A 27,651-nucleotide genomic window follows, 5' to 3' on the forward strand; every position below is an offset into this window, starting at 1 on the left:
CGCTGGGCAGGCGGGTTGGTGAGCGCAGGGCTGGCTTTGTCGCACCGAAGACGCTGCTTCCCGTCTTCGGCCTGTATATTTCAAAGCCAACAGTTGGATGGTTATCCCGCCATCGGTCGGCTTTATAAGTTCCAAGGTAATAGTGGAACTGTGTTATCCCTTAGTCGCCTCATACGACACCCACGGGAAGAGAGGGGGTGGCTATATTCTTTATTGCCGTAGCCACACACAATTAACATAATATTATTATAAAATTAACGAATAATTTACTTTTAAACTCCAAAAGACTCAATACTTTTAACGCTTTTGTAATAAAAAAGAAAATGGTAGAAACATGTAAATGTCACAAACATTAATATTGACTGACGTGTAAATATTTTCCTAAACACGCAAGCCGTCTTTAAGCGTTTTATGTACATCAATAATAATATTATAAAGAAATTGATCATCTAATATATAAAATTCTCGTGTCACAGTTTTCGTTGCCATACTCCTCCGAAACGGCTTGACCGATTTTGATGAAATTTTTTGTGCTTATCCGGTTTCTATGAGAATCGGCCAACGTCTATTTTTCATCCCCCTAAATGTTAGGGGTAGTCCACCCCTAAACTTTTTTTTTATTTTTTAGACAAAATTTTTAATTTCTATTTTTTTATGATACAACATTAAAAAAAACATACAACCCTAAATTTTCAACCCTCTACCATCAACCCCTATTTTTAAATAGCGTTTAGCGGCAAGACAACGTTAGCCGGGTCAGCTAGATTTATAAACTAGTTTCCCAGACAGACTTCGTTCTGTCAAATCAAAAGTAACCCTAAACCTTCTTCTAAACCTTCCGTGGGCCTTAAGGAACGTACAAATTACATCCATTTTTTTAAATATAGATAATGGTTAATCTCAAAACTACTAAAGCGATTTTAAAAACTCTTTCCATGAGAATGCTACGTTATAACTGAATGACATAAGCTATATTGTAAGGCAGTATTTTACAAAACCAACATCATGAAAGTAAACTAACGAAGGTGGCCGCTACTGACAGCATATCTCTGATAAATACAAACCATCACATAAACCTAGTTCTAATTAAAACAAGCAAATCGGTACTTTTAGATCCGTGATAAATTGTGCATATCCCTTTGATTACAAGTGAATTTATTTAGTAATTTTGAATCTTATTCTCTTGAGCATAAGTTTTAATTTTGTTAGTTATAGAATATTAAGTTGTTGCAGTAATTGAAGACATAAATAAAAGTGTAACTGTATTTTCTAGATTAAGACTTAGTTATCTGTTTTCTATTTATCTGTGCAAACATATTTATTCAAAGTATTAAAGTTATAATTAGTATTTGAAATAGGTGAATACGATTTTACAGTAAACTTAGGCAATACAAAATTGGAAAAATCAAAAATCAAAATCAAAAATAGCTTTATTCAAATAGGCTCCAAGAGCACTTTCGAATCTTCATTTTATAAATTAAAACTTTTAAAATAAATTATTATTTTTGTAAAAGTGAAGCTACCACCAATTCGAAGAATCGGCAAGAAACTCCGCAGTTACTCTTTTGAAAATAATATATAAACTGTGTTTTAGTACAAAATTTGAAACATGAATGCGTAACTATATATTTATAATAATTGTGTTTGCTCGCAAACGAAAACAACCGACTTCAGTTACATCGAAATGTAATACAACGTAAGTAGACGAAAAAATAGTCAAGTAAAATACGCGTTATCAAAGTATACTCATAAAGTAGTCATTAGATCTCGATAAAATGCGACCACAAGACAAGCATCAGCTTTGGATTAAAATAACAATCATCAAAAACGGTACATCCAATAAAAAGTTATGAGGTATAATATGTTTTTTTTATACAACTAGATCTTGCCGAAGTTGTATTAAAAAAACATATTGATGTGATCAAGCGTACCGTAACTTATAGAAGTCTGTATCCCCCCTTCTTCCCCCCAGGAGGTTTCAACTTCAACACTGCTTGAATGCAATATTATATGCTCACAGCTATAATCTTCTGTAAGGTCGAGGTACTTCCTCAGACTGCTGGCTGCTCCAGATAGGAAAATATATCCTACTGTAACCTTCTTCGCTGAACTCAATAAATGTAGAAAGCACTACAAAAGCTAGTTTATATATAACTCCTAAATGTTTTAATAGGAAAATCTCCTATATTTTTAGCTGTAACACCTGGCTGTCGACACTTTGTATTTTTTAATCATAATTAAAAAAAACAGTATCATATTTTTTTTTTCATTAAAATAAGTCATTGACCGCCTTCCATACATCGACTCGTAATTTACAGTTAATTATATATTATGAAGCAATTAAACAAATTACTCGATTTGTTTATTAAGTAATGATCGATCTTGATATCTTCATATTCTTTATTTAGGTTTTATACCTACTTGCTGATCCGACAGACGACCTGTCTGGTCTGTCAAACGCGTAAAGCTTCATTATTACAGCCTATACAGTCCACTGCTGGACATAGGCCTCCACAAGTTTACGCCAAAAATAACGTGAACTCATGTGTTTTGCCCATAGTCACCACGCTGGGCAGGCGGGTTGGTGACCGCAGTACTGGCTTTGTCGCACCGAAGACGCTGCTGCCCGTCTTCGGCCTGTGTATTTCAAAGCCAGCAGTTGGATGGTTATCCCGCCATCGGTCGGCTTCTTAAGTTCCAAGGTGGTTGTGGAACCTTGTCATCCCTTAGTCGCCTCTTACGACACCCACAGGAAGAGAGGGGGTGGCTAAATTCTTCAGTGCCGTAGCCACACAGCACGCGTGAAGCTTAGATAGAAACAAATACAATCTCCTCCGTGCTTCGCTATTGCTATCTTGCTATTGATATTGCTATCTTGACACTAGTGAAAGCCATTAATTCTAACTAATAACAAGTAGAAAAAAATTACAGGGACCTTTTAATCATCTAGCGGTATGAAATGTACTTTACGAACTATTATCATACCTGTACAAACAAAAAAAAAAAAAAAACTTGAAAATCAGTCGAGACATTTCTCAGGAAATTTTTATATATTAGATATGCGTGACTTTTTCGGCTCGACCGAGTTGAGAATATTCGTATTCTGATTATTTTTAACTAAGTTGTAACAAAAAAAAAATGAGATTATATATTATTAGTATTTATAATTAAAACACACGTCAACTTTTACTCATTTAAATTACATGCAAAACAGTAAAAAAAAATCGTACCCAACTCGTTTTATACACACTGCATATAACGTAACAAAATCTAGTTGTAACCAGTTTCAACCAGTTATATCCGGTTAAAAGCGGTTACATTAAAACTCATTAGTATTTTGCTGATGATCTATCATAAAAACTTGTACATTTCCATAAATTTCTTCGCAATTAGCGTTTGCACTACCAAACAATATTGAAAACGTTTTAAATATAAAAGATAATTCTTGGAATTCTTTGAGTTCGATTCATAATCAACTAAGTTCATATACAAGATTTCCTTTACGGTTTTGCATACATATAAAATTCCTTAATAAACTATATAAATAAAAATAGATCGCGCTCAAATTGCAAACGATTGCACCGAATTTTATAATTCTTTTTTTTTGTCAGAATAAGGTTGGTATACCAACCTTATAAAAATGAAAAATAATAATAATAATAATTTAAAATAAAATAAATTTTCTGACCAGCTAGTATAATTATTGATGAACAAACGAATATTTATAATTTATCTATATCTACTAATATTATAAAGCTGAACCGCTTGTTCGTTTGTTAGTATAAGTCTAAGGAAACAACTGGTTCAAATTGATTTTTTTTGAATTGGTTTTATTACATTTACCGCGGAAGACTATAGGCTATAAGCTATATATAAATATTTTTATACGCTTTTCCTCAAACTAAAGCGAGTGAAACTGCGGAGCACAGCTAGTAATATATATTTATTCTTGGTAATATAAACGCATAATAAAAATCTTTACATACTTCTACGACCGGCATTCCTTTTTAGTATGAATAATTAATTCACACATATACTGAGCTATCATACTCAGTGCCATTTTTTAGAAAAGTATGCCCATAATAGTATTAACAATTCTATAAAAAAACTCATTAATAAAACCTCCTTTGATAACGTTTCCTTTGTTTCATTTATGTATGTAAAAATGTTTTGTATGTCTATATGTGAAGTATGCCATTTGTTTCATAATTTATGTATGTTTAAGTAATGGTTTAAGAATATAAATAAAGCTTTTTCTAAGATCGGGACATTACTTTAAAGCTCCGTAACCGTATTTAAAGTTGTGTAAAATTGTAATTTCATATGAAATCGAAACGGGTTTAAATAGTTTTAACACAAATGGACGATCTGAATACTTTTTCTAATACTCAATAGCACTAAAATAAATCTGTACATCGATACAAATAAATAAAATTAAAGTGTCTGTTTGTAAAATTAAAAAAAAAAACGCTTTTTACTAAATGCACATGTATGATATTTTTTACAATTTTTGTCTGTCTGTTTGTCTGTTTGTTCCGGCTAATCTCTGAAACATATGAACCGATTTTGACGGGACTCTCACTGGCAGACAGCTGATATAGTAAGGAATAAGGCTTAGGCTACTTTTATTTTTAAATTTATTTATTTTATTACTTTGTGAATTGAACGATAAGTTTTTTGTTAAATTTCACGCCGACAAAGTCGTGGGCACAGCTAGTACCAAAATCATATTATTTATAATTTTTGTCTGTCTGTCTGTTTGTTTCAGCTAATTTCTGAAACGGCTGGACCGATTTTGACGGGACTTTCACTGGCAGATAGCTAATGTAGTAAGGAGTAACTTAAGCTACTTTTATTCTAGAAATTTGTTTAGTTTATAACTCCGCGAACTAAGCAATAACTTTTTTGTTAAATTCCACGGGACGAAGTCGCGAGCACAGCTGCGTGCGTAAAATGCTTTTCCATAAAACTTAGAATTTTCGCAATTATTAGTATAATTTATAACACAGATTTAAAGTATAATTAAAAACTTGTAATAACATTGATAAATATTGAATTTAATTAAGTTTTTCACTTGAAACGAACCTAAAACAATATTTATTGTCTTGTCGTCCTTGTGTCACATCAATTGTGACGATGAAGATCAACATTAATTTTATTTAAAGATTTATTATAAATGGACTAGCTATTGTATGCGATTCATCGGGCGGATACTTTTGTTTGTATCGGAATTGAATGTAGTAATGTAGATGAATAACCTTCTGAGGAAATAGTTTTTATAATAAGCAATAGTTGTAGGTTCTATAACTACGTGTGACTTTGGGGAATGGAAAAAAAAGTTTATATTTGCAGAATGTATCATTTATGAATATTAAAAGAAAACAATTGATAAATTTTAAAGCTAAAATAGTATAAAATTTACCATATTTTGATATCGTGCCGATACTATATTATCCAGAACCAAAGAAAAAATTTAACCTATCCCGACCCTTAACTACTTATATAATGAAGTCATGCCGATTCCTTGCTCTGTAAGCACCCAAAATTTATTCCAAGGGGATCGAAAATTTCATTCGGAAAAATAGCCTTAAACTATTCCAGATTATATTATACTGAGAGAGATTATAGCCTATCTCTGCACAAATTTCACCTAGGTACATTCAGTCGTTCTGGTATGATTGAGTTGCAAACATAAATACAAACTTGCATTTATAGTATTAAAAGTACTATAAATTAGCAAAAAATATTTTATAAGACAATTCTGTACAGAACTTTAACTTAATATTCATTTTTCTTAATTATACTCTCCTCTACAGCCTTAAAAGTTTCTCAGTAAACCTTTTTTAAGTTTAAAACTTTAATTTGTTTTTTATCTGTGACATAAAAACAAAAAAGGTAATATAACTGTCAAAACGTTACAATAGATAAACAATTAAATTAGTTTTAAGCTAGGCCAAGTTATTTTAAACTTATTGAAACCCTACAACTGTCGACAGACATAATTTTAACAATTGCTTCCCAACTTCTTCCAATTAAAGTTAATTGTTTACAATTGAAAACGATTTTCCAATTTGCCCGCCTTCTGTTTTTCATGACGAACTGGGACAGATTACAAATAAAAATAGTTTAAATGTCAAAAAAGTTTGTGTTAGTTTTTTTTTTTTAAAGAGTAAATTAGTTTATTAATACAATATGTATTTACATATAAGTATCGTTACAAAATTGAACAAAACAAGAAACAATTAGAACAGAAAAAAAACCGACTTCAATTACATCGACAAGTAATACAACGTAGATCGACGAAAAAATAGTCAAGCAACTACGCGTTATTAAAGATTACTCAAAAAGTAGTTATCAGATCTCAATAAAATTTATATGTGACCACATGATAAAGATCAGCTTTCGATTAAATTAAAAATTATCAAAATCGGTACACCCAGTAAAAAGTTATTACGGATTTTCGAGAGTTTCCCTCAATTCCTCTGGGATCCCATCATCAGATCCTAGTTTCCTTATCACGGTACCAAACTAGGGATATCCCCTTTCTAACAAAAAAAGAATTATCAAAATCGGTAAATCCAGTAGAAAGTTATGCGGTATAATACAACGTAGGTCGACGAAAAAAGCGTCAAGTAAAAACACATTATTAGATATAACTCGAAAAGTAGTTGTTAGATCTCAAATAAATTTAAATGGGACCAATTGGCACACACCGCCTTTCGATTAAAACAAAATTTGTCGAAATCGGTCCACACGGGCAAAAGTTCTGATGTAACATACATAAAAAAAAAAAAAAAAATATATATATATACAGTCGAATTGAGAACCTCCTCCTTTTTTGGAAGTCGGTTAAAAATAATAAATAAGTATTTTTAAGTTGTCACAGATAATAAATCATAATGTTACACATCGAAAATTGATAAAAAGGCAATAATAATAAGCTAATTATTAAATATCAAGCAATAACACGTGTTGTTTTTTAACCGACTTCCAAAAAAGGAGGAGGTTCTCAATTCGACTGTATTTTTTTTTTATGTATGTTGCATCAGAACTTTTAACTGGGTGGAGCGATTTCGACAAATTTTTTTTAATCGAAAGGTGGTGTATGCCAATTGGTCCCATTTAAATTTATTTGAGATCTAACAACTACTTTTCGAGCTATATCTAATAATGCGTTTTTACTTGACGCTTTTTTCGTCGACCTACGTTGTATTATACCGCATAACTTTCTGCTGGATGTACCGATTTTGATAATTCTTTATTTGTTGGAAAGGAGATACCCCAAGTTTAGTACCATGATAAGGAAACCAGGATCTGATGATGGGATCCCAGAGAAATCGAGGGAAACTCTTGAAAATCCGCAATAACTTTTTACTGGGTGTACCGATTTTGATAATTCTTTTTTTGTTGGAAAGAAGGTATCCCTAGTTTAGCACCATGATAAGAAAACCAGGATCTGATGATGGAATCCCAGAGAAATCGAGGGAAACTCTTGAAAATCCCCAATAACTTTTTACTGGGTGTACCGATTTTAATAATTTTTAATTTAATCAAAAGCTGGTGTTTGTCATGTGGTCACATATAAATTTTATTGAGATCTGATAACTACTTTTTGAGTAATCTTTGATAACGCGCAGTTACTTGACTATTTTTTCGTCGATCTACGTTGTACTACTCGTCGATGTAATTGAAGTCGGTTTTTTTTCGTTTGCGAGCAAACACAATTATCTTTTTAAAAGATGATTATTAACTGAAGTAAGTTATATCATTTGATCGAACGAAGCGAACCATATTTATTCATATTTAAATTATACTGTATTTCTGTTTCTCTTAATCATTAAGATTTAGGGTAAAGTAACAACACCTACGTTTATTAGTCTAAGAGCAACGATTTAGTCTATGAACTTTCATAAAAAAATGTCTTTAAATATGTTTTAAAATGAGTATATTTAAAACCAATAAAGCTTTTACTTTATTTATTTTTAAGTATCATTTTATCAATAGCATTTTATATAATGTAAGTAATAATAAGAAAAATAACAATTTTTTTATATATAAAATATATTTCATTTACCATTATTCTCAAACAAACTTAAAAAAAAAATAATTGAAACAAAAAAAAACAACTTTCTAAAAACTACCATTAAGACATCGTGACTCAAGCTAAGATAAAAAGGCCGCCACTTTTACAGAAGCCGATATTTTTTATTATCTATAGCTTTTTTATCATTACAATTGTCTCTCTGATAAGCAAGTCATCGTATTTGACGAGTATTGGTCAGCAGTGGATCTCTGACAGCCAATCAGAGACTTTATTATTTTGAAAGTCATTATTTCTAACATTTGAAACGATGACTCGTATATTTCGTTCGTTATACATAAGTGGCTATGTACATGTCGCATAGACAGTCTATTTTATATATAAGTATTGTTTTTTTATGAGAAACGGTAACCCAAAACGGTTTAATAGTTGTATTATTATTTGTTATTTTTTTAAATTAGTAAAGATCACTGTACAAATAATTTTAGGTCATTATAAAACAATAATTTTATGTCGTTATACGTAATCATTTTATTCATATAAAAAAAGATTAGTAGCTTTTAACTATTCTAAAATTAAATTATAAATTTAGAAAAGCATAATTCGTTTTCGGTGCGACAAAGCCAGTCCTGCGGTCACCAACCCGCTTGCCTACTAGCATGGTGGCTATGGGCAAAACACATGAGTTCGCGCCATTTTTGGTGCGAACTTGTGGGGGAGCAAAATTATCTCCAGCAGTGGACTGCGATAGACTGAAATGATGATGATGATAAAATTTATAATTTATAAAATAAATTCACTGAACATAGGAATAATTAGTAGGTAATTTTTCAAAATTATTACTTTTAAACTTATTAAAAATTTTGTTATTACAAAAAAATCTCATTTTTTATAAATCTAGGCTTTTTTCATACTGCATAAAATAAGCCCTCAACACATGGGAATCTAGAAGCGGTAAATAACATTACTAGAAACATAAAACCCGCTTGCGTTTCGTCACACAATCCACATAATACGAATTAAATCCATCCATCATCATTTCATTCCGACATGACGATCACAAATGAGTTTTTTTGACACTCAAGTGTAGCGGTAGCCTTTATATTGTATTCTTTTTTATTTAGAATTGACACCTTTGTTATATTTTATCTGTTCTTAGGGAATTAAGGTACCAATTTTTTTTTTATTAATGTCAAACTTTTTTTCCCTTTTAATTATGTTTGTTAATTTTAAACATGTTATTCTATTAACTTTGTAATTATGAAATCAGCCTTTAAAATATATATTTTTATATTACATATTTTATTACAGTGTTCCGAATTGACACTTCTGTGTCCTTTTTTATATTTTATCTGTTGTAATGGAATTAAGGCGCCAGAAATGTATTATATGTCAAACTTTTTTAAGTTTTCGAGATTCTTTTTCTCGGTTGTATTTGTTAATTATATTTTCTTTGTAATATACATTTTGTATTCTATTATTGTTCTTATTATAAAAAAAAACATTTGATTTAGGGACATAATTTTTTTTAATTTTAGTCTGTAAAGATACAAACATGTATTTCGACATTAAAAAAAAACGTCTTTCATAATGAGTACGTAAGTAAGCTTCCAAAAATCCCGGTGAAAGGTAAACCAATCAATCATATTTTTTTTTGCTTTGTCAGTAATAAATTGTTCGCTTGACCTTATTTTGTAAAAACCTTGTAAAACAAAGAGCCTTATAAGTACTTAAAACGATAAACTTAGAACTGACTTATTTTTGCACTAGTTATAATAAAATCATATTTTTTTACTAAAAAAATACATATACATCCATTTTTTTTAATTAAGTGCCAAAGATCTACAATATAAAGCCTAAAAAATAAAATATAAAGTTTTAAGTTTATACATTATGACTGATTTTCTGTTAAAATGAGACCGGTATATAATTGTTTTTTAAGATATTAATGAATAATCAAATGGATATATAGAATGATGTTTAGTGATGGGATTAAATGTTATCGATAGATGCTATTAGTGGTACCGATGTTATATAGAGATAATATTCTTACCATTTTTTAAATATTATTAATTGTTATTTTTATGTACAATACTCATAAACACATTTGTAGGTAACACCCAACGTTTAAAATCACGTTTTCATAACCAAATCTTTTTAAAACACTCAAATACAATAAATGTCAAAATATTTGTAATCAAACACTAATTAAAATCTAGATACACCTAATTTTTTTGAAGTTACACTTCTTTTGGCACGTCAGGGTTAAATTATGACAGCAATTTTTACGATGCGCGTGCACACCGTCACGAAAAAACCGACACCCTAAAATTAGCTAGTTAACGAAGAAGAGGTTAGCAACGTGAAGTTAGTAAACCAATGAAGTATAACTTCTTACGTGCGGACATAAGTATACAGATGCTTTTTTTAAAATTAAATTCTCTCAGTAATAGTGTTGTACTAAATAATCTACACCCTTCAATATACAAGCTAGATTACTAATAATTGTTTGCTCGATAAAAAAAATACACTCGAATTGAGAACCTCCTTTTTTGTAGTCGGTTAATAAGTGTAGCTATCGACAAGAACACATCACTAACGACGGACTCCATCAAAGCGAAACTCGGTAATATTAAATTATAATAAAATTAACTTGAAATTACTTTTTCTACAGTTACCATAGTACTAAGAACGTATAGAGGGAACTAATTATATGCTTGGTTTGACTATAATGTTCTTAATTGACGTTTTTTTGATATATCGGCTTATCTTTGTTATTTTTTTTAATATTTTCGCATGATTAGCTATTTCTTATTTGAATAATCGTGTTTACGTGATTTTTACTATGTTGGTTTCATCGGTTTGTTTGTTAAAGAGGGATTAAATACCTACTGATTGTATTATTTACTTGCGAAGTAATTATTAGCTTTTAATAAAAAATATTTCCGTGTAAATCTATAGCAAATACGATTTCTGTATATATTAATCTCATTAAAGTGACTTGTGTCTAGTATTAGAACAAATATTAATATTTAATAAAAAGGGATGTGGGTACAGTGTGTACCCTTGGTGTAATTGTGTACCTTTTAAAATTCAATTTAATTTTTTTTAAATGTTACATATGATTAAATTTTAAGTATATGTTTACTTTTTGATATTTGTATTAGTAAACTAGATGTCCTTTTGCACAAAAACAAAATGTCATCTCAATATGACACGTCGCTAATTTCACACTATTAGAATAAATATTACATAGTGTTATTATCAGGCTTTACGTTCAATACCTCTGTGCAATAAAAAAAAAAAACTTTTTTCTCATGTCACCTCTACAGACGCTAAAGGCCAGTCTCCCATACAGCGATTATTCATTCAACACGGTGACACATAACGAATCAATCTGTTACGAGCCTCGATACTTACGTGTATCTGTGGTGTGGCGGGAAAACTTTATTTTTTTATTTTTTTTTCTTTCCAACCAGGAAGATGTAATTGGAAAGCGGGAAAATGATTCAACTAAAGAGGTTTTATGTAATGTTATGTGATTGCTGTTTCATCTTATATTTATGGTTTAAATTGTTTTAAATCATGATTTCAGTATAAGATAACTTTATATCTTATTCATATCATTAAAAAACATAGTAATATTTTGAATCAATCTGACATGAGTCTCGATAGTCACGTGTATCTGTGGTGTAGGACGAAAACTTTTTTTTTTCAACCAGTAAGATGAAATTGGAAAGCGGTAAAAAGTTTCGACTAAGAAGGTTTTATGTAATGTTAGGTGTTTGATTTTTCGTGCTCTATGTACGAAACGTTTTTAAACAAAATTATTTATTTTTTATCAATTAAATCACGTATTAATGGATTACATTTTACGTATATTGTTGTAGAATTTAATAATAATTTTAACTTAAAAACATTAAAGAAATTTAAAATAATTAAAAATAAAGAACCGCAGACTAAATCGGTATTTCTAAACGTTAGCGATGTCCGCCACAGATTAGATATGAAAAAAAAAAATACTAATTACACGTGTTTAACTACCGTCTTTATTTTAAAGCAAATGATTTTATTATTTATTTACAAGAACATAGAGTCTATATTTATGTGTTTTGTTTCAAATCAAAAAAACAGTACATAATTAATACCTACGACATAATTACTACTCTGTACTTCTTTTTACTTTTTCATTTTTTTAGAACCGATTTGATAAGTAAAAGAATGATTTTATGTCCCAGATATTTTCCTTGTACAGAAAATAAAAATATATTTAAAAAAATAAGTAAACGAGTAGCAAAATGACATTTTCTAAAAAATATCGTTTTATTGTCTTACATTTTAAAGTCAGGGAAGTAAAAAGTTTCGTCTGTTTTTTTCCAGTAAAACCTAAACAATTTTTTTAGATATGCAGTAAATAGATGGTATTTAGGAAAAAAATTGGTGTAGATTTAGTTTTTAAGACAACTTTGTTTTTAGTTTTGATGGTTTCATTATTTTTTTACTTAGCGAACCTTATAACTTATATTCGACCTTTTTGGTTACTGTCATATTTTTAAAATTAAAAATAAAACTTATTTACTATACAAATACATAGTAATAATAATACTCTTTATTGTACACCATTCAAAGAAACAACAAAATAATAACATAAAATGAAAGATGTACAAAGGTGGTCTAATCGCTGAATGAGCGATCAACTGCAGTTATATATATATACTATGTATTTGTATTTATTTATACTTTTTTCTCTAATACAGTATACACTACAATTTTTTTAAACTAATAATCATTCATAAACTAAAATCAAAGCAAAGAGAAAGTCTTAAAGATACTCCACTTACCTGTGTCTGCGTTAACCCTAAGCTAGCTGCTAGTTCTGCCCTTTCTGGTAAAGCGAGGTACTGCGTCCTCTGAAACCGCCTGTTTAATTGTTGGAGCTGAAGACTGGAGTATATGGTTCTAGGCTTCCTCATCTTCTTCCCTTTCCCATTCACTCTTAGACCAGGGTCATCTGATAGCCCACATTTTTCTGTTAACAAAATTCATTTGATTAGTAATGAAGTCTAAAAATACTATATTCAAGTGGAGTTCTTAAGGACTTTTTAATCGCCATTTTACAAATTTAAATTATATTCATGAAGATTATTTGTCGATATAATTGAAGTCGGTTTTTTAACGTTTTGCCTGCAAACACAACTATCTTAACCTACATACAGCAAAATAATGTACCCACGTAGTTAAAAGTTGCATGAAAAAGTTTGAATATATCCAATGGCCTAACAAGAAACTCTACACGATATCGAGTTAAACTCTTAGAAAAAACTTATAGTTCAATATATATAAAACGAATAGTATTATACAACATACGTACTTGAAACATTAAATTTTTCAATTTTTTTCATAATATTACGCTGTGTGCGTTGTGAAAATGGAACAGACAAACGTGTATCCACGAGGGCAAAGCCGCGAGCGTTAAGCTAGTGCATACGTATATGTAGCTATAACTACGTACTTAAGGTCGGCGCGCACTCCTACCTCATAACCGCCCCAGGCGATACATCCTTTAACTTATTCTCGTAAATCAACAAGCCGAAAACAGCACAATAAATTCACTATAAAACTCTGTAAGTAAAGTACTGGCTACTATATAATAGACGGTGTGGCTTGTTATTATATTTCGTTGCTTATCAGATCCGACACCCGCTTCGAGAGGATGTGATGATTTTTTTTTTCATGATTGCGATCACGGTGAAGGTTTAATTCTAATGAGGTTGTATATTATTGATTTTATATTGTTTAATCTGTGTTACCTATAACTTCCGTTTCTTCCATTACAAGTTTAAAAAATGTATATGAACTTGAATGGATGATCAAAAAGTAATTTACTGATGGCTTCGTGGTTTCACTCGAGTTAATTTGATAACGTATTAAAATATTATATAGTCTATATATATAGCCTTCGTCGATAAATTGACTATCCAAAACAAAAAGAATATTTCATTTCAAACCAGTAGATCCTGAGATTAATGCGCTTAACAAACAAAAAAAAAACTCGTATTTATACCTATAATGTAAAATTCTCGTGTCACTGTTAGTTACCATACTCCTCCGAAGCAGTTGGATCGATTTTTCATGAAATTTTGTGTGCATATCGGATAGATCTGAAAATCGATTAACATCTATTTTTCATACCCCTAAGTAATGGGGGGGGGGTGTATTAAGGGTGTATTAATAACATATATGACAAATCAACGTTTGCGGGGTCAGCTAGTATACGTATAATATACATAAGTAAATTGTGAACTACCTAACAGTAGAAATAGGAACATATCGTTCTATGTTACTTAAAACAAAGTCAAAATTCTTAAACAATTCATATGCACCAACTGCCTACAAATCCATCTTAATAGGCTCTATTTATAACACCGTAATGGGAGTCGTTCTCGCGGTTATGATATACGATGGACAAAACAAACATTTACATTCTGTAACACAACCCGGTATTAATAGCTGGCTAGTAAATTGCTATGCAATAAAATATGTAACTTAACGAAATTAATAGACGCTAGACACCTCACGCTATTTTACTTAATAACTTAAAAACGCTATACTGGTTAACGCGGTTTCACCCGCGCAATTTCTGATCTGGTAAGAAAATTAGGACAAAATTAGCCTATATATTATCCAGAACCCCACCTATCTACGTGCCAGGTTTCATTAGAATCCATTGGGTAGTTTTCGCGTGACAGCGTAATAAACATCCATGCATCATCACCAACTTTAGAATTCATATCAGTAAGGGAGGATAGGGTTTGGAAGCTTGTAATATGTATGTATATAATATGTATACTAGCTTCTGCCCGCGACTTTGTGCGTGTGGAATAGTTACTTTGGGCTAGCTGGGGAAGCTCTCAAAAGGAAAAATATTCCGTTTTTGAAAAATTCTTCATTAGTGCTCCACTCCTGTTGATCTTAGCGTGATATAGCCTATAGTCTTCCTAGATAAATTAACTATCTAACACTGAAATAATTTTTAAAATCTGACCAGTTGTTTCTGAGATTTATTTATAGATAGATGTAATTTCGTTTGTATTATTTTAGTAATTACTTGTCCGTTCTTTTCAACAGAAATAAGTAAATAAATATTTTAATGAATAATCATCAGATACTTTCACTCACTAATAAAATATACTTTTAGTTTTGTTTAAGATTACGGAAAAACCGCATGATTCAGTAATTTAATTCCTCTGAATTATCTAAATAATGGTTTTTTTTTTACAAATGTATGTTGTATATGAATAATATACAATATAATAAGGAATTGTATTCCTTCTATATTTATTTTATATCCATTTATAACTAACTACAAATTATATTTACAACGCGTTGGCGCAGTGCTTAAGGAACTTGCTGATGCACTAATAGTCTAGTAAGTTTGATCCCCACACATGGCAAATGTTTTGTGTAGGAACATGTACAAATATGTCTAGGTGTTTGTGTCTTTTTGAGTGTGCTTTCACAGGATCCTTGACACAGAATAATAATTGCCTACGGAGGTCTATTTGTAGTAAATATTATAATAAATATATTTATATAATTTATAAATAAATTCCATTATAGAATAGCATTGATCTATTTATTCTACTTGTAATTATGTATTTAATATAGCTTATTATCCCGACAATCCACAGTGGAGCAGTGTGGTGGATTAAGCTTCTGACCATTTTCCTATATGTAGAAAGAGGACTATTGCCTGTGTGATTGTTACTAGCTGTATCAATAATTAAAATAGTTGCAGCTATATTTATATTATTTTTATACTTATGTTGTAAATGAAATGATTATATACTGACAGAATTAATATCTCTAGCAATTCATAGGTAGTATATATAATAACAGATCTAAAAAGCTTCGATAGCGTGATTCAGACACTACACTGTTTTATTGTCACGCATAAGTTAAAGTACATATCCATTCACTAACTTTCAAAACCGATTCCCAGGGCTATTATATATAAATATATCTACGTTCAAGTCGGCCTCCGACAGACAGACGGACAAAACAATGCGAGCCCGAGGTCCGGACACACCCCTGTAGTGATGGGGTTACAAGGTTGTCGATACGTTTTTAGTGATGTGTTTTTAATTTTTTTTATAGTTACTATAAAATATTTTAATTTAACGCGATAGTCAGTGATTTGAAAATCATAGATTTCAAGCAAATAGTGTCCATTTAATATTTCTATTGATTTAATAAATGAAAACGACATTCTATAATATAAAAATGAGTCGCTGAATGTGTTGCTAAGCGCAAAACTCGAGAACGGTTGGACCGATTTCGCTAATTCTTTTTTTTAAATATTCCTTCAAGTACGAGGATGGTTCTTACGGAGAGAAAAATTAAAAAAAAATTTAAATTTCCTGAAAAAGTCTAAAAACAACACTTTTCTATACTCCCATACAAAAGATTTGTGATAATACTTAAAAGTCACTGTTAGGCGATACGAAGTTCGCCGGGTCAGCTAGTTTTAAATAAAACTCTATATGTATTTATGAAAAGGAATGGTTTATGGGATTCGATACCTATAACAAATTATGAAACAAAACACAAAATTATATAATTTATATTACAGTCAAATTAGTATAAATGTGACAAATATATAATTATCAATAATTTAAATTGTTAGTGAGGACAAATATATTCACTCAAAGACGCAAATAAAATTTTATTTTTTGATGTTGTGTGCATACAATTTGTATTGATATATTTGATATATATTTCGTGTTATATGTCTAAACCAATTGGTAATTTTTTTGTAAAAATATTTAAAACGTTATTCAACTAAGTACCCACATATAAGAGTTATAAGAACTGAATTATTGCCATAAAATTTAAGTTTTAATTTTACTTTTTTGTCATTGAGAAGTATTCCTTATTCACAGTACGTATTCATATAGATTTTTTGTCAAACTTTTAAAATGTGCTATAATTTTGCAAATAATAGAAAATTGTTTCCATTATCGATTCAAACTCAATCCTTCAACTAATACCCTCGTGTTAATCCACATGTTTTAAACAAGGAAATTTCAATTAAATAAATAATATAATAATATAAATTTATTATTAAAATCCATGTTAAAAATCATGGTAACCCCAGCGTCGCGTCGAAACCGCCCCGCCCCCGGGGCCGCCTACCGAAAAGCGAAGATAAAACGAACCAACTAAAAAACAATAAAAATCTTTAAAAATATTTAGGCATCCACAAAAACACTTTAAGACTACAATGAGAGTGTAGACTTGCGTTTGCTACTTTTTTGTCGCATTTATTTAAGACATTTTTGACATAATGGTGAACGAAAAAACTGACTCTAACTTTAACTATGGCGGTCACTTAGTAGGTGTTTGTAATAATAATAAAAAATGTTCGTTATTGTAAACACTAATAATGATGGACTAAATCACCTGCTAACCCACAGTCAAGCAGTTTGTTTGATTAGGATCTAATCCTTCTGTTATATGGAGAGGTCTTTAAACGTAAGTAAAAGTAATCGCTTTTTTTACATTTTAGTCCTCCCTTGCGGTTTTACTTTTAACCGAATTAAATATCGATAGATGTCAAGTTAACATAGTATACTTCTCAGGTCATTACCTCAATCAGTTATCGAACCCAAATGGACATTTGCCATTTGACATATTCGTCCTGAGTCATTACATTTTAATACATAATGCTTACTGAAACAAGATTTAGGTATTTTAAAGTCAGCTCAAGAAGTACTAATCAAAATACCCTGTATTTACTCAAAAAAAACGAGGCGTGTTTATTAACATTTGTGAGTTTATGTATGTGAATCTTTAAAAATAATATATGGCATAAATTCTTGACTTCTCTTTGTTTATTTATGAATTTATTAAACGTCTCAAGTCTGCTTGATACTTACAAAACTTCGTAACCGATACCTACGCCGGTTTTCACTGGACAAAAACATAAAAAAATATATATATTAAAAACAACACACAGAAATCTTATGGGAATCAAATTATAATTTTAATTACTTTCACATTATATTAACTTGTTAATATTAAATTTTTAAGCATGTGTTACATCATTACCGCTCATCTATAAAACGTTACGCCCAAATCGCCAAAATTGATTACTTTCACAATTTTTAATACAGTCATAATTAAATTTCTTTTAAATTGATAAGCTTTTATTGCGTCATTATTAAAAACTCATATTTTAAGCAAAAATGTTTAACAGATATTTTATTTTTTGTTTTTAATATTTTAATATTATTTTTAATCTTTATCATACGGAGAGTTTGACTCAAGTTACTTTTTAAAATATGTATAAGTATTTGTATTAAAATAATTTATTATTTATACCAATAAAAGAAAATATTTCAAATGTATATATTTTATGACGATTATTGTAATTGTACTTTATTTTATTTTATTTTATTGAAATCATATCAAAAAAACCTTTTTTTATGTCGTTTATCCCCTTCAAGGGATAGCCTATGGTACTAAGCCGCGTCTGGTGTGCTTAATGTCAAAACATAAAAAGACACAAGTCGAAACTTCATTTAAAAAAAAAATAACAGGTGAATGAAATGTGAAAAAAGTTTACGTCATCGGTTTTTGTTCAGCGTTAGAACGTCAGGGCGGGTCGTTTTGGAGATAAAAAAGTACGATAAGACGGAGATTCGTAGTAAAGGGGTGTGTCCCGCGCCTTAGGAGCTCGTATCTGGACCGCGATCGTTAAGGGTTGACTGTTGCGCTCGAAAGTGTTAGTGTCATCAATAATAATAATTCTATTCATTGTATACCATAAAATAATTAAAGAGAAATGTGCACCGTACCTTATTGTTAAATTATAACTAACGAATAATGGTATCTATATTTTACTAGTCGGCTAAAAATCGTACGGCTCACCTGATGGTTAGCGATTACTGTAGCCTATAGACGTTTGCACCACCAGAAGCATTGCAAGCGCGTTGCCCTACCTCTAATCCCCTCTCCCAAGAGTTCTGGTCATCTTACTCACCAGAAGAACACAACACTGCTTGTAAGCAGTATTATTTAGCTGTGATCTTCTGTAAAGTCGAGGTACTTCCTTAGTTGGGCTATAATTCTGCCAATGGGCAAGATATTTCCTACTGTAACCTCAGTTTAAAGCCTTGGAGAGATTAGCACTTTAGGAAAAAAAGAAGCCTCTTATAATATTTATTAATCTGTAATCTGGTTGGTAATTTTAATATTTTTGGAGTGAAATTAAAAGTAGGCACCTGTATTGCATGTGTTTAAGGTAGTCTAATCAATAGATAATGACTCTTCCAATCAACCTTCGGTTGTACGATATATAAAATTCCTAATAAACATATGCAACGTGTTTCAACTTTTAAAACATGCGTCCTTCTTTTAGGAGCACTTAGAGATACATGTAGGCATACCATAGCCAAAATTATAAATAAACTACAGCGTAGCTTTAAAATCGACATATAAATCCTAGTGTTGGCCGTTGAGTGTTGGTCGTTTAATGACAAAACTATATAGTATTCAATTATGATCAATAAAAACTGGCATGAAATGATGACAAACCGAAAATATAATTTTGCTGTAACTGGCAGCAACAAGAAAAAAAAACGTGCAATTACGAAAATAGTCTAATATTTAATTCTCAATGATAACAATCACCATGATATACACTGTAACAAGTTCAAACACGATCGTTTAAAAATTTTCATCGTTTCAAGGAAAATAAAGTGATTTACATAATATATAACGCAATTACACTCCGCGACTACACGCACGAGATACATCATGTACCTATCAAGAAATAATTAGCCATTGTCAATGCTTAGTCATACTATAAATCAAAGAGTTTGTTTAACTCACCTACCAGTTGTATCTGATAATCTATTTAAAGAGTAACTGCCGAGTTTCTTGCCGTATCTTCTTTGCAGAATTCGCATTAAATATCAAATATAAAATCATTAATAGATTCATATTTTAATTTGCAAATAACCAATTAAATGTGTTTTTATGCCTAGCTTAATAAATATAAAATTTTGGTCGATTATGAGTACTTTGACAGTCAATTATGTTTTTGCTTTATAAGTCTATGGCTGTATGAAACAATACAGATTCGTTTTACGTCAAAGAGGCTGCGTGATTTCCATATTGACGTAATGATCTAATTCTATTTGTCAGAGCTCTATATTCTAATGCCCTATAATTTTCATAAACGGGTAAAATGTTTTTATTAATTGGACTGCTTACGAGATGCTACAAAGACACAGCTAATGAACGCACATTTTTTAATTTTTATGATATTAGAATATCTATTAAATTTATTTAATATAAGTACTATATTAAAATCCACTTATCTATTCAACTGTACGGCACACGTGCTTGCGCTTGCGCCGCTAGCGAGAAATTTTTCTTCGAAAAATATTAAAAAATGTTGTACAACACTACGTTGTAATTAAAATGTGTCCATATTCATGGTGTGTTATTAGTTGTAATGACGCTTGGGGCGAAACAGTTGTGAGTTTAGGGGTTCCGGGTTGGACAGTGTAGCAACAATTTTTTTTCCTAATAAAGGGTCTTAAAACGAAATATGTCATTTCCAGTTTGATTCGCCATCACTTTTGGTACCCATCTTTAATTATATAAAAAAATAATAATTATATATGGCGCCACTAGAGGCTACGCCTGGTTTCACCTGCGGTTATTGTTCTGCTCTAGTGGGTTACAGCGAGATATATAGTTTGTAAATATATTGAATAAATAGAATTTTTAAGGAAAATGAAAATTTAATAATCGAAACCGTAGATTTTCGTATTGGTTAGCGCCGTAAAAAAAGACTCATCCCAACAATCTCTTCAATAATCTATGTAGGTAACTCTGGTTTGCCTACTAGCGGTAGTTTTTTCATTTTTTGACACAACTTATATGGAATGGAGCTTACCGCCTACGTCAAAATTCTATCTCTAGTAAGAAAATTCAGCGATAGCTAGAATATTGAAACTGACTCTTCATCTTCAAATTCAAAAAGTTTTAAAATTAGATCTCAAATAATAGCACCTATGTCATTTTTTTATAAGAATAACATTAAATTAGCGTCGGTTAAATACCTAAAAATTTTCTACTACTAATAATTGTAAAAATAATTTAGAAAGATTAATTGCAATTTTGAACTATTCATCGAACACTGTGAAAAACTAAGCTTATTAGGTTGCTTTTCTGATAGCATGCAGCCAACATTGCCATATAGGTACAATACAAATTAATTTGAATAAAACAACTAAAATACCCGCATTTAAGTGACTCATGAACACTAGCCATTATCTAATCTACGGACAAACAGATATATTAAAACAAACGGCAATAAATAATTATATAATTAACTTACAAATTTGTTAAATGTACCAAGATTTATGACTGTTGAAATAAAACGGTAGTCATGGGAATGTAAACTTTAGCACAATGAAATAAAGGCTACACCATTACACACATATAATTAAATAATCATCATTAAAATTGACCCTAATTCGTTGTAATAAGGACGTAAATAAAGTGCTTAAAACGAACCAATTGATGTCCTTTTAATAAAATGAAAGAAACATGACATATCAAGACGTATTGGTATCTGTTCTCATCTATTTCGAATAATATATAAAAATTGATGCACGCAAAAGTAATCACTATATCTTTTACTTAATTGTTATAATAGCTTAACATAATCTGTTGATAATGTTTTTGGAATTTGATGATTATAGCGTTAATAATTCATATTGTGATTCAAATGAACACCATATCTTTATAGTAATTGTGTTATATTTACATCAACATGGTCATAAAATCCTAGATAATTATTTTAATTTAGATTTAAATAGCGTTGCGGTTAATGACTTAATCACATTTAACACATTTTTACTTTTTTTGCTTCCGAAATATGTTGTATGTCGAGAAACACTAGTATGTAACTGATTGTATAACGCCCGTTGCTATAGATGATGACGCGGCTTACTATTACAGTATTACTGTTACCGACGGTTTTCTTACAAACGAGTACCAACCAGTAACAGGTTCTCTAAAGTTTTGAAGTAAAACTTTTTTACGCACACTTGACTTGAGGAGTAAGCTGGTGAATGCGTGACGAGAGCGTTGCGAAAAATGTTATAGGGCAGGACGAACAGCAGTTGAGGGGGAGATATAAGTTAGATGGATCTAAAGAATTCTTATGCTGTGTGGTTACGGCATCAAAGAATATAGCCACCTCCTCTCTTCCCGTGGGTGTCGTACGAGGCGACTAGGGGATAACACAGTTCCACTACTATCTTGGAACTTAAAAAGTCGACCGACGGCGGGATAACCATCCAACTGCTGGCTTTGAAATACATAGGCCGAAGACGGGCAGCAACGTCTTCGGTGCGACAAAGCCAGCCCTGCGGTCACCAACCCGCCTGTCCAGCGTGGTGACTATGGGCAAAACACACGAGTTAACGCCATTTTTGGCGTGAACTTGTGGAGGCCTATAGTCAGTAGTGGACTGCGAAAAGCTGCTGTGATGATGATGATGAAAGGCGTCTTAAATCTTGTGCTCGAAAGCACTCTTGTTTTTTTTTCTACGACGGATTGATGTCTGTTAGCCGATATCGATGACCCTAAGCCAGTAAGTATCCAATCAAGGAAACGTACCCAAACAAAATGTATCATAATATCTGAAACGAATTGGCTAATATGTATTTTTCAGAAATATCTTCCTCTTTTAGAAACAGGCAGCGTTTCTAAAGACATTTTCTTTTCTTGTACATTCGATTTATAATGACTAGCTGTGCCCACAACTTTGTCGGCGTGGAATAGTGACGTGACTGCATGTTAGGATATGTATATCTTTTGGGCTATTTTTGATTATAAACACCGTCATTTGGGTACATATTAACTTGCTTAGTGTGATTTTTTAAATTGACATTACTTATTTATTTGATTTATGAACTGATTGACATGAATCAAACACAATATATTAGTGAAAATCACATCTAAATCGGATAAAATGTTTTTGAGATTAGCGTGCCCAAACGCATAGAAAAACAGACAAAAATTCTAACAATCATAGGGTGCTATTTGCGTTGATAAATGTCCCGATAGTATTTTTTCTCATATATCTTCCATGTATAGACAGCGATTCGTTAGAGTTTTATTATATGTATTGATATAGAATTTTGAAATCAGGTAACCATAAGCTAGCTAAAGAATATGGATAGTACTCAAAGAATGGGAATAAATTGTGTTTAGCCATAGATTTTCATAGAGTTCAAATCTGTACAAAATTGCATGTCGCCAGGCGAATGAATCCGAGTATAGAATTAATTAGCACCAACTAGCTAACTTAATACCATAACATTTAATATCATTTAAGTGTGGACAAAACGGACACGTCCTTAGTTCTGTTCTTAATATGATTTTATTACGCTTACACGCAGAAGTGAGATACTTCTGGGCATCGGCCTCTTTCCCTATGTAGAAAAAGGATCAGAGCTTTAATCCACCACGCTGCTCCAATGTAGATTGACTATATCCCTATTACGAGTAACGATTGCTATCATTTGTACATGATAACAATCGGGACCGACATCTTAACTTTTGCTTTGAGCTTGATCTCCGAGGCACGGTGGGGAGACCCACAAGGACTGCATGATTTTATAACCAGTTAGTTAATTATGTGTAAGAAAACGTACGTGAAATTCGATAACTGTAACTTTTTGCACAACTCTTATTAGAATGAACGCGCTGATCTCTTTAACTGTTGGTTCGAATTGAATAATTCTTGGCTTTGTGTTGGATATGTAGACTGACGATGTATATGACTGATGTATGTAGACTATGTAATATTTTATTACATTTTTTTCTGAAACTAACGCGGGTAAAACCGTGGGGCAGCAAGTGTAAAGGGACAAAACTTTGCCCTTTTGATTGCCAAAATACTTGGTTTAGTATAATTTTGCTGTAGATAAAAAAGTGCATATTTATATAATATGATCTTATTATCTGCTTCAACTATGAGATTGTAATGGAAACGAAATCCTGAAATAATTTTTTTTGTACCTACTGCTATCTACAACACTTACATTTTAACTCAAGACAGTAGTCAGAGCAAAGTAAAAAATTAAAACTAAAATAATTTAAAACTTTCGACTAACGTCTTTATTGTACACAACCTATCAGTAAACAAAAATACAAAAAAATCAGAACATTCAAACGTTGAAAATACTTGACCCATTTAATTTTCGCTACGTACCATAGACCAGTCGATTACAACACGCGATGTTAAAAAAAAAACGATCACGGTGTCCGTCGGTTCAAAGGAAACACGATTCTAATTGTACGCCATCCGACCGAGTTTCTAAGCGGCCGTTGAGCGCCAAGGTCGATTTTCCTTTGCAGTATCCGCTTGTATACATCTTTCTTGATTTCTACTTTCCAACGCGAAGGTCTCAGTTTTTGGTAGGTTACTTCGTTTTAATATTGTGTTTTGTTGTATGTTTTGGGTTGAAGTTATAATAATTGTGCTTGCTTGCAAATAAAAAATAAAAAAAAACCAACATCAGGTTGCATCGACAACAATGCGCATTATTAGGTAAAACTCAAAAAGTATTCATCAAATCTCGTTCAAATTTAAATGGGACCCCAGGACCAGCTAGTGATTTCGATTTAAAAAAAGAATCATCAAATCAGTGCACCCAGTAAAAAGTTATTAGGTATATAAAGTACAGTCGAATTAAGAACTCCGTCTTTTTTGAAGTCATTTAAAAATTTGCCCAATTGTGCTGTAACAAAGATTAACTTTGGTCAGAAGTCACAAAAACCGTCTGATCGGTTTTCTATTAATATTGAATCAAACTAAATCAGGCTAAAACTTTACTTCTGGGCTAAGTCCTCTTCATTATATTGGAGTAATGAACCTTAAACAAACTTGCTGCTCTACTGTTGGTTGTTGGAAAATTCTTTCCGGACTGAATGGTCAAGATAATCAATAGTTATTAATTCTAAAACCGTCAATACATTACTCAATTTCAATTCTGTTAACTTGTATATGTTCAAGCATGAAATATAACTTTGCTAAGATCACACATCTTTTAATTTATATAGCCTTTTAATATTATACATGGCCATGATTTTAAAAAAGTCAAGTTTGTCAACTTTTCTGTTATTATAAAACTATGCTAAAATAACTTCTAAATGTTTCGTAACTGATGAAACTATTCCCATCCTATGAATCATATGTCGCGTAATGTCTCTTAGTTATTATTCTTTAATTAATTTTATTTACTGCGAAGCTACCACTGATTAAGAATGTTGATTCTGCTGAGAATATTATCAAGAACTCATCTGACATAAAATCAAGTTGTAAGTGGGAACTAAGCCATTAATATAATAATAGTTTTAGAACAAAACTAAGCAAACTAATGATCAAACTAAGACTTAAAAAAAATATCTTTCATTTATTAAAATCAGTAGATATAGGATGGCATTCTAAATATTTTATAAAAAGCGAGTAATGTCGGTAGACGCTTAAAGAATTCACAGAAGCTAAATTGTAGGGGGGACCCTTCTTTGTAGAATATTAAAGGACGTATCACAACTGTCGACTTGTAACGTTTGTTTTGACGTGAAGATTAAGACTTTTATAACAAACGATATTATGACTTGGTTTTTTGAATCTCGTATACTTTAATTGGTTTTACTTGGCAATAATAATTATAATAGCTCATTATATACCAAGAGACAAAGAGATTTTTTGAGACTTTTTTAGCAAGGAGAAGATTACGTGAAACAGATGAAAAACTATAATTTAAATCCTTCTTATCAATTTTCTTTTTAATAAGGACTGGATAAGTCCCTTTTTAACCGACTTCAAAAAAAGGAGGAGGTTACTCAATTCGACCGTATATATTTTGGATATTATATTGTTTATTGCGCTTAATAATTTTTGTGATAGAAAAGTTGCAGAACCTATAAAGTATAATAGCCTTGACGATCAACACATTATACGTCGAAATCGTATCGTATCCTATAAAAATATGAATTAAATATTTATATCAACATGGCTTGAAAAATTTCCTACGCAACAGTGATCTAAGCCGTCGTTTGACGCCTCCGGAACAAAGAGTAGCAATTTGAACTATTATAGCACTTTTGTACTGGCTGACAAAAATTATATTTTTCTTAAATTACCAGTTCAAGTGACATAATTTGGAAATAGATATGGTGTCGATATAATCATACACCATTAAATGTAACGATTTAATACTTTCTGAATTATTTCTGGACAGAAAACGTACAGATATCGTGAGAAAAAATTCACATTTGTGTTAGGTATTAATAAATTAAACTTACCGTCTTTAGGCGGACTTGCGCACTGTGGGGCGTAGGAACCTAAATGATAACCATACGTGTTCTGATGCATAGGAGGGAAGGGATACCCTAAAGACCTCGGGCTCGGAAACCCTGAGGCCTCGTGAGGATTTTGTTGAGCACCCGGACTCCCAAAATGGTGGGGATGTTGGTAACCACCTTTGAAAGGACCGTACCCATGCTGTTGTAATTCTATAAAAGCTGATTTTGAAGATACGTTTGTCGGTGTAGAATTTGTGGAGTTGGATATGTCGTGTGGTGTTTGTGACCCCCCTAAATGATGGTGCTGGTGATCTAGCTCCTGGGTGGTCATGGCCGGCTGGGGGGTGGATGGGCCCCCTCCGTCCGTGGACTGAGGAGGCCCGAATGGATCTGAGAAACTCAGGTTGCCGGATTTGGTGCTTGGGGATTGAATTCGGGTAATTTTGAGAGATTTCTGCCGCTCGTCTGGAATTTTGCCGCTTGGTACGCCTGTCGGACAAAAAATAAAAAATTAATTAGGCTTACTACAATATAATAAGCAAAGATATTTATATACTATGATTGTGTCTTAAGTATGTGGTTTTTGTAAGTAATGTGTAGAACATTTCTACAATATTTTCTTGCAATTTTATAATGAGGTCGCAATGCGCACACAAAATTCTTTCCAGTATTTGGTCTCTATTCTAAGAAAGTTATGTTAGGTTCAATACATTTCTCGGACTTTTAAAAACTTAAAATTTAGTAGGGTTTGAAGTGAACGTTAATAATCTTTTAATGAAAAAAGTTTTTATATCCCTAAATAATTTAGGTCGTGACCCTTACAAAGTGAATTAAAAAAATATTCTGAGCAATCATGTGTAACGGTAACAGACATAAACACCCACATAGGGTCAGTGGAGTTCAGAGTTTTGTGGAAAACAATTTATACGTTACGCTCAATTGAATCATTGGAAACAAACTTGATCTTGGATTTCGAAAATAATTTATTGATGATAAAATGGTTATTGTTAAGCTTTTAATGAAATTTCGAAAAATAATGTTTAAGCGTGTAGTCAGTAAAAGCTAATCTTGAGCGAATTTGGGTTTTGAAACCCAACTTCGAAGATTATAGGCCCAACTAGTCCATAGGCCCAACTAGCCCATAGGTCCAACTAGCCCATAAGGTACCTCTCAGTTTTATAGTTTAGCAGTTATAGTAGGCGTATCCT

General features: G+C 31.3%; 1 protein-coding gene across 1 annotated transcript in view; it reads right to left on the reverse strand.

The window, feature by feature from the left end:
- LOC123667849 (homeotic protein distal-less) overlaps positions 1–26,792 on the reverse strand; it is a 94,873-nt gene extending 68,081 nt beyond the window's left edge. Inside the window, exons 1-2 of the mRNA XM_045601686.1 lie at positions 26,444–26,792; positions 12,883–13,070 (exon numbers count right to left, since the gene is read on the reverse strand). Coding sequence (XP_045457642.1) covers positions 12,883–13,070; positions 26,444–26,774 — 519 coding nt within the window. The 5' untranslated portion in view covers positions 26,775–26,792. The remainder of the gene's footprint in view (positions 1–12,882; positions 13,071–26,443) is intronic.
- Between the last annotated feature and the right edge of the window lie 859 nt (positions 26,793–27,651).

This window comes from Melitaea cinxia, chromosome 29 (genome assembly GCF_905220565.1).
Source record: "Melitaea cinxia chromosome 29, ilMelCinx1.1, whole genome shotgun sequence".
NCBI lineage: Eukaryota > Metazoa > Arthropoda > Insecta > Lepidoptera > Nymphalidae > Melitaea > Melitaea cinxia.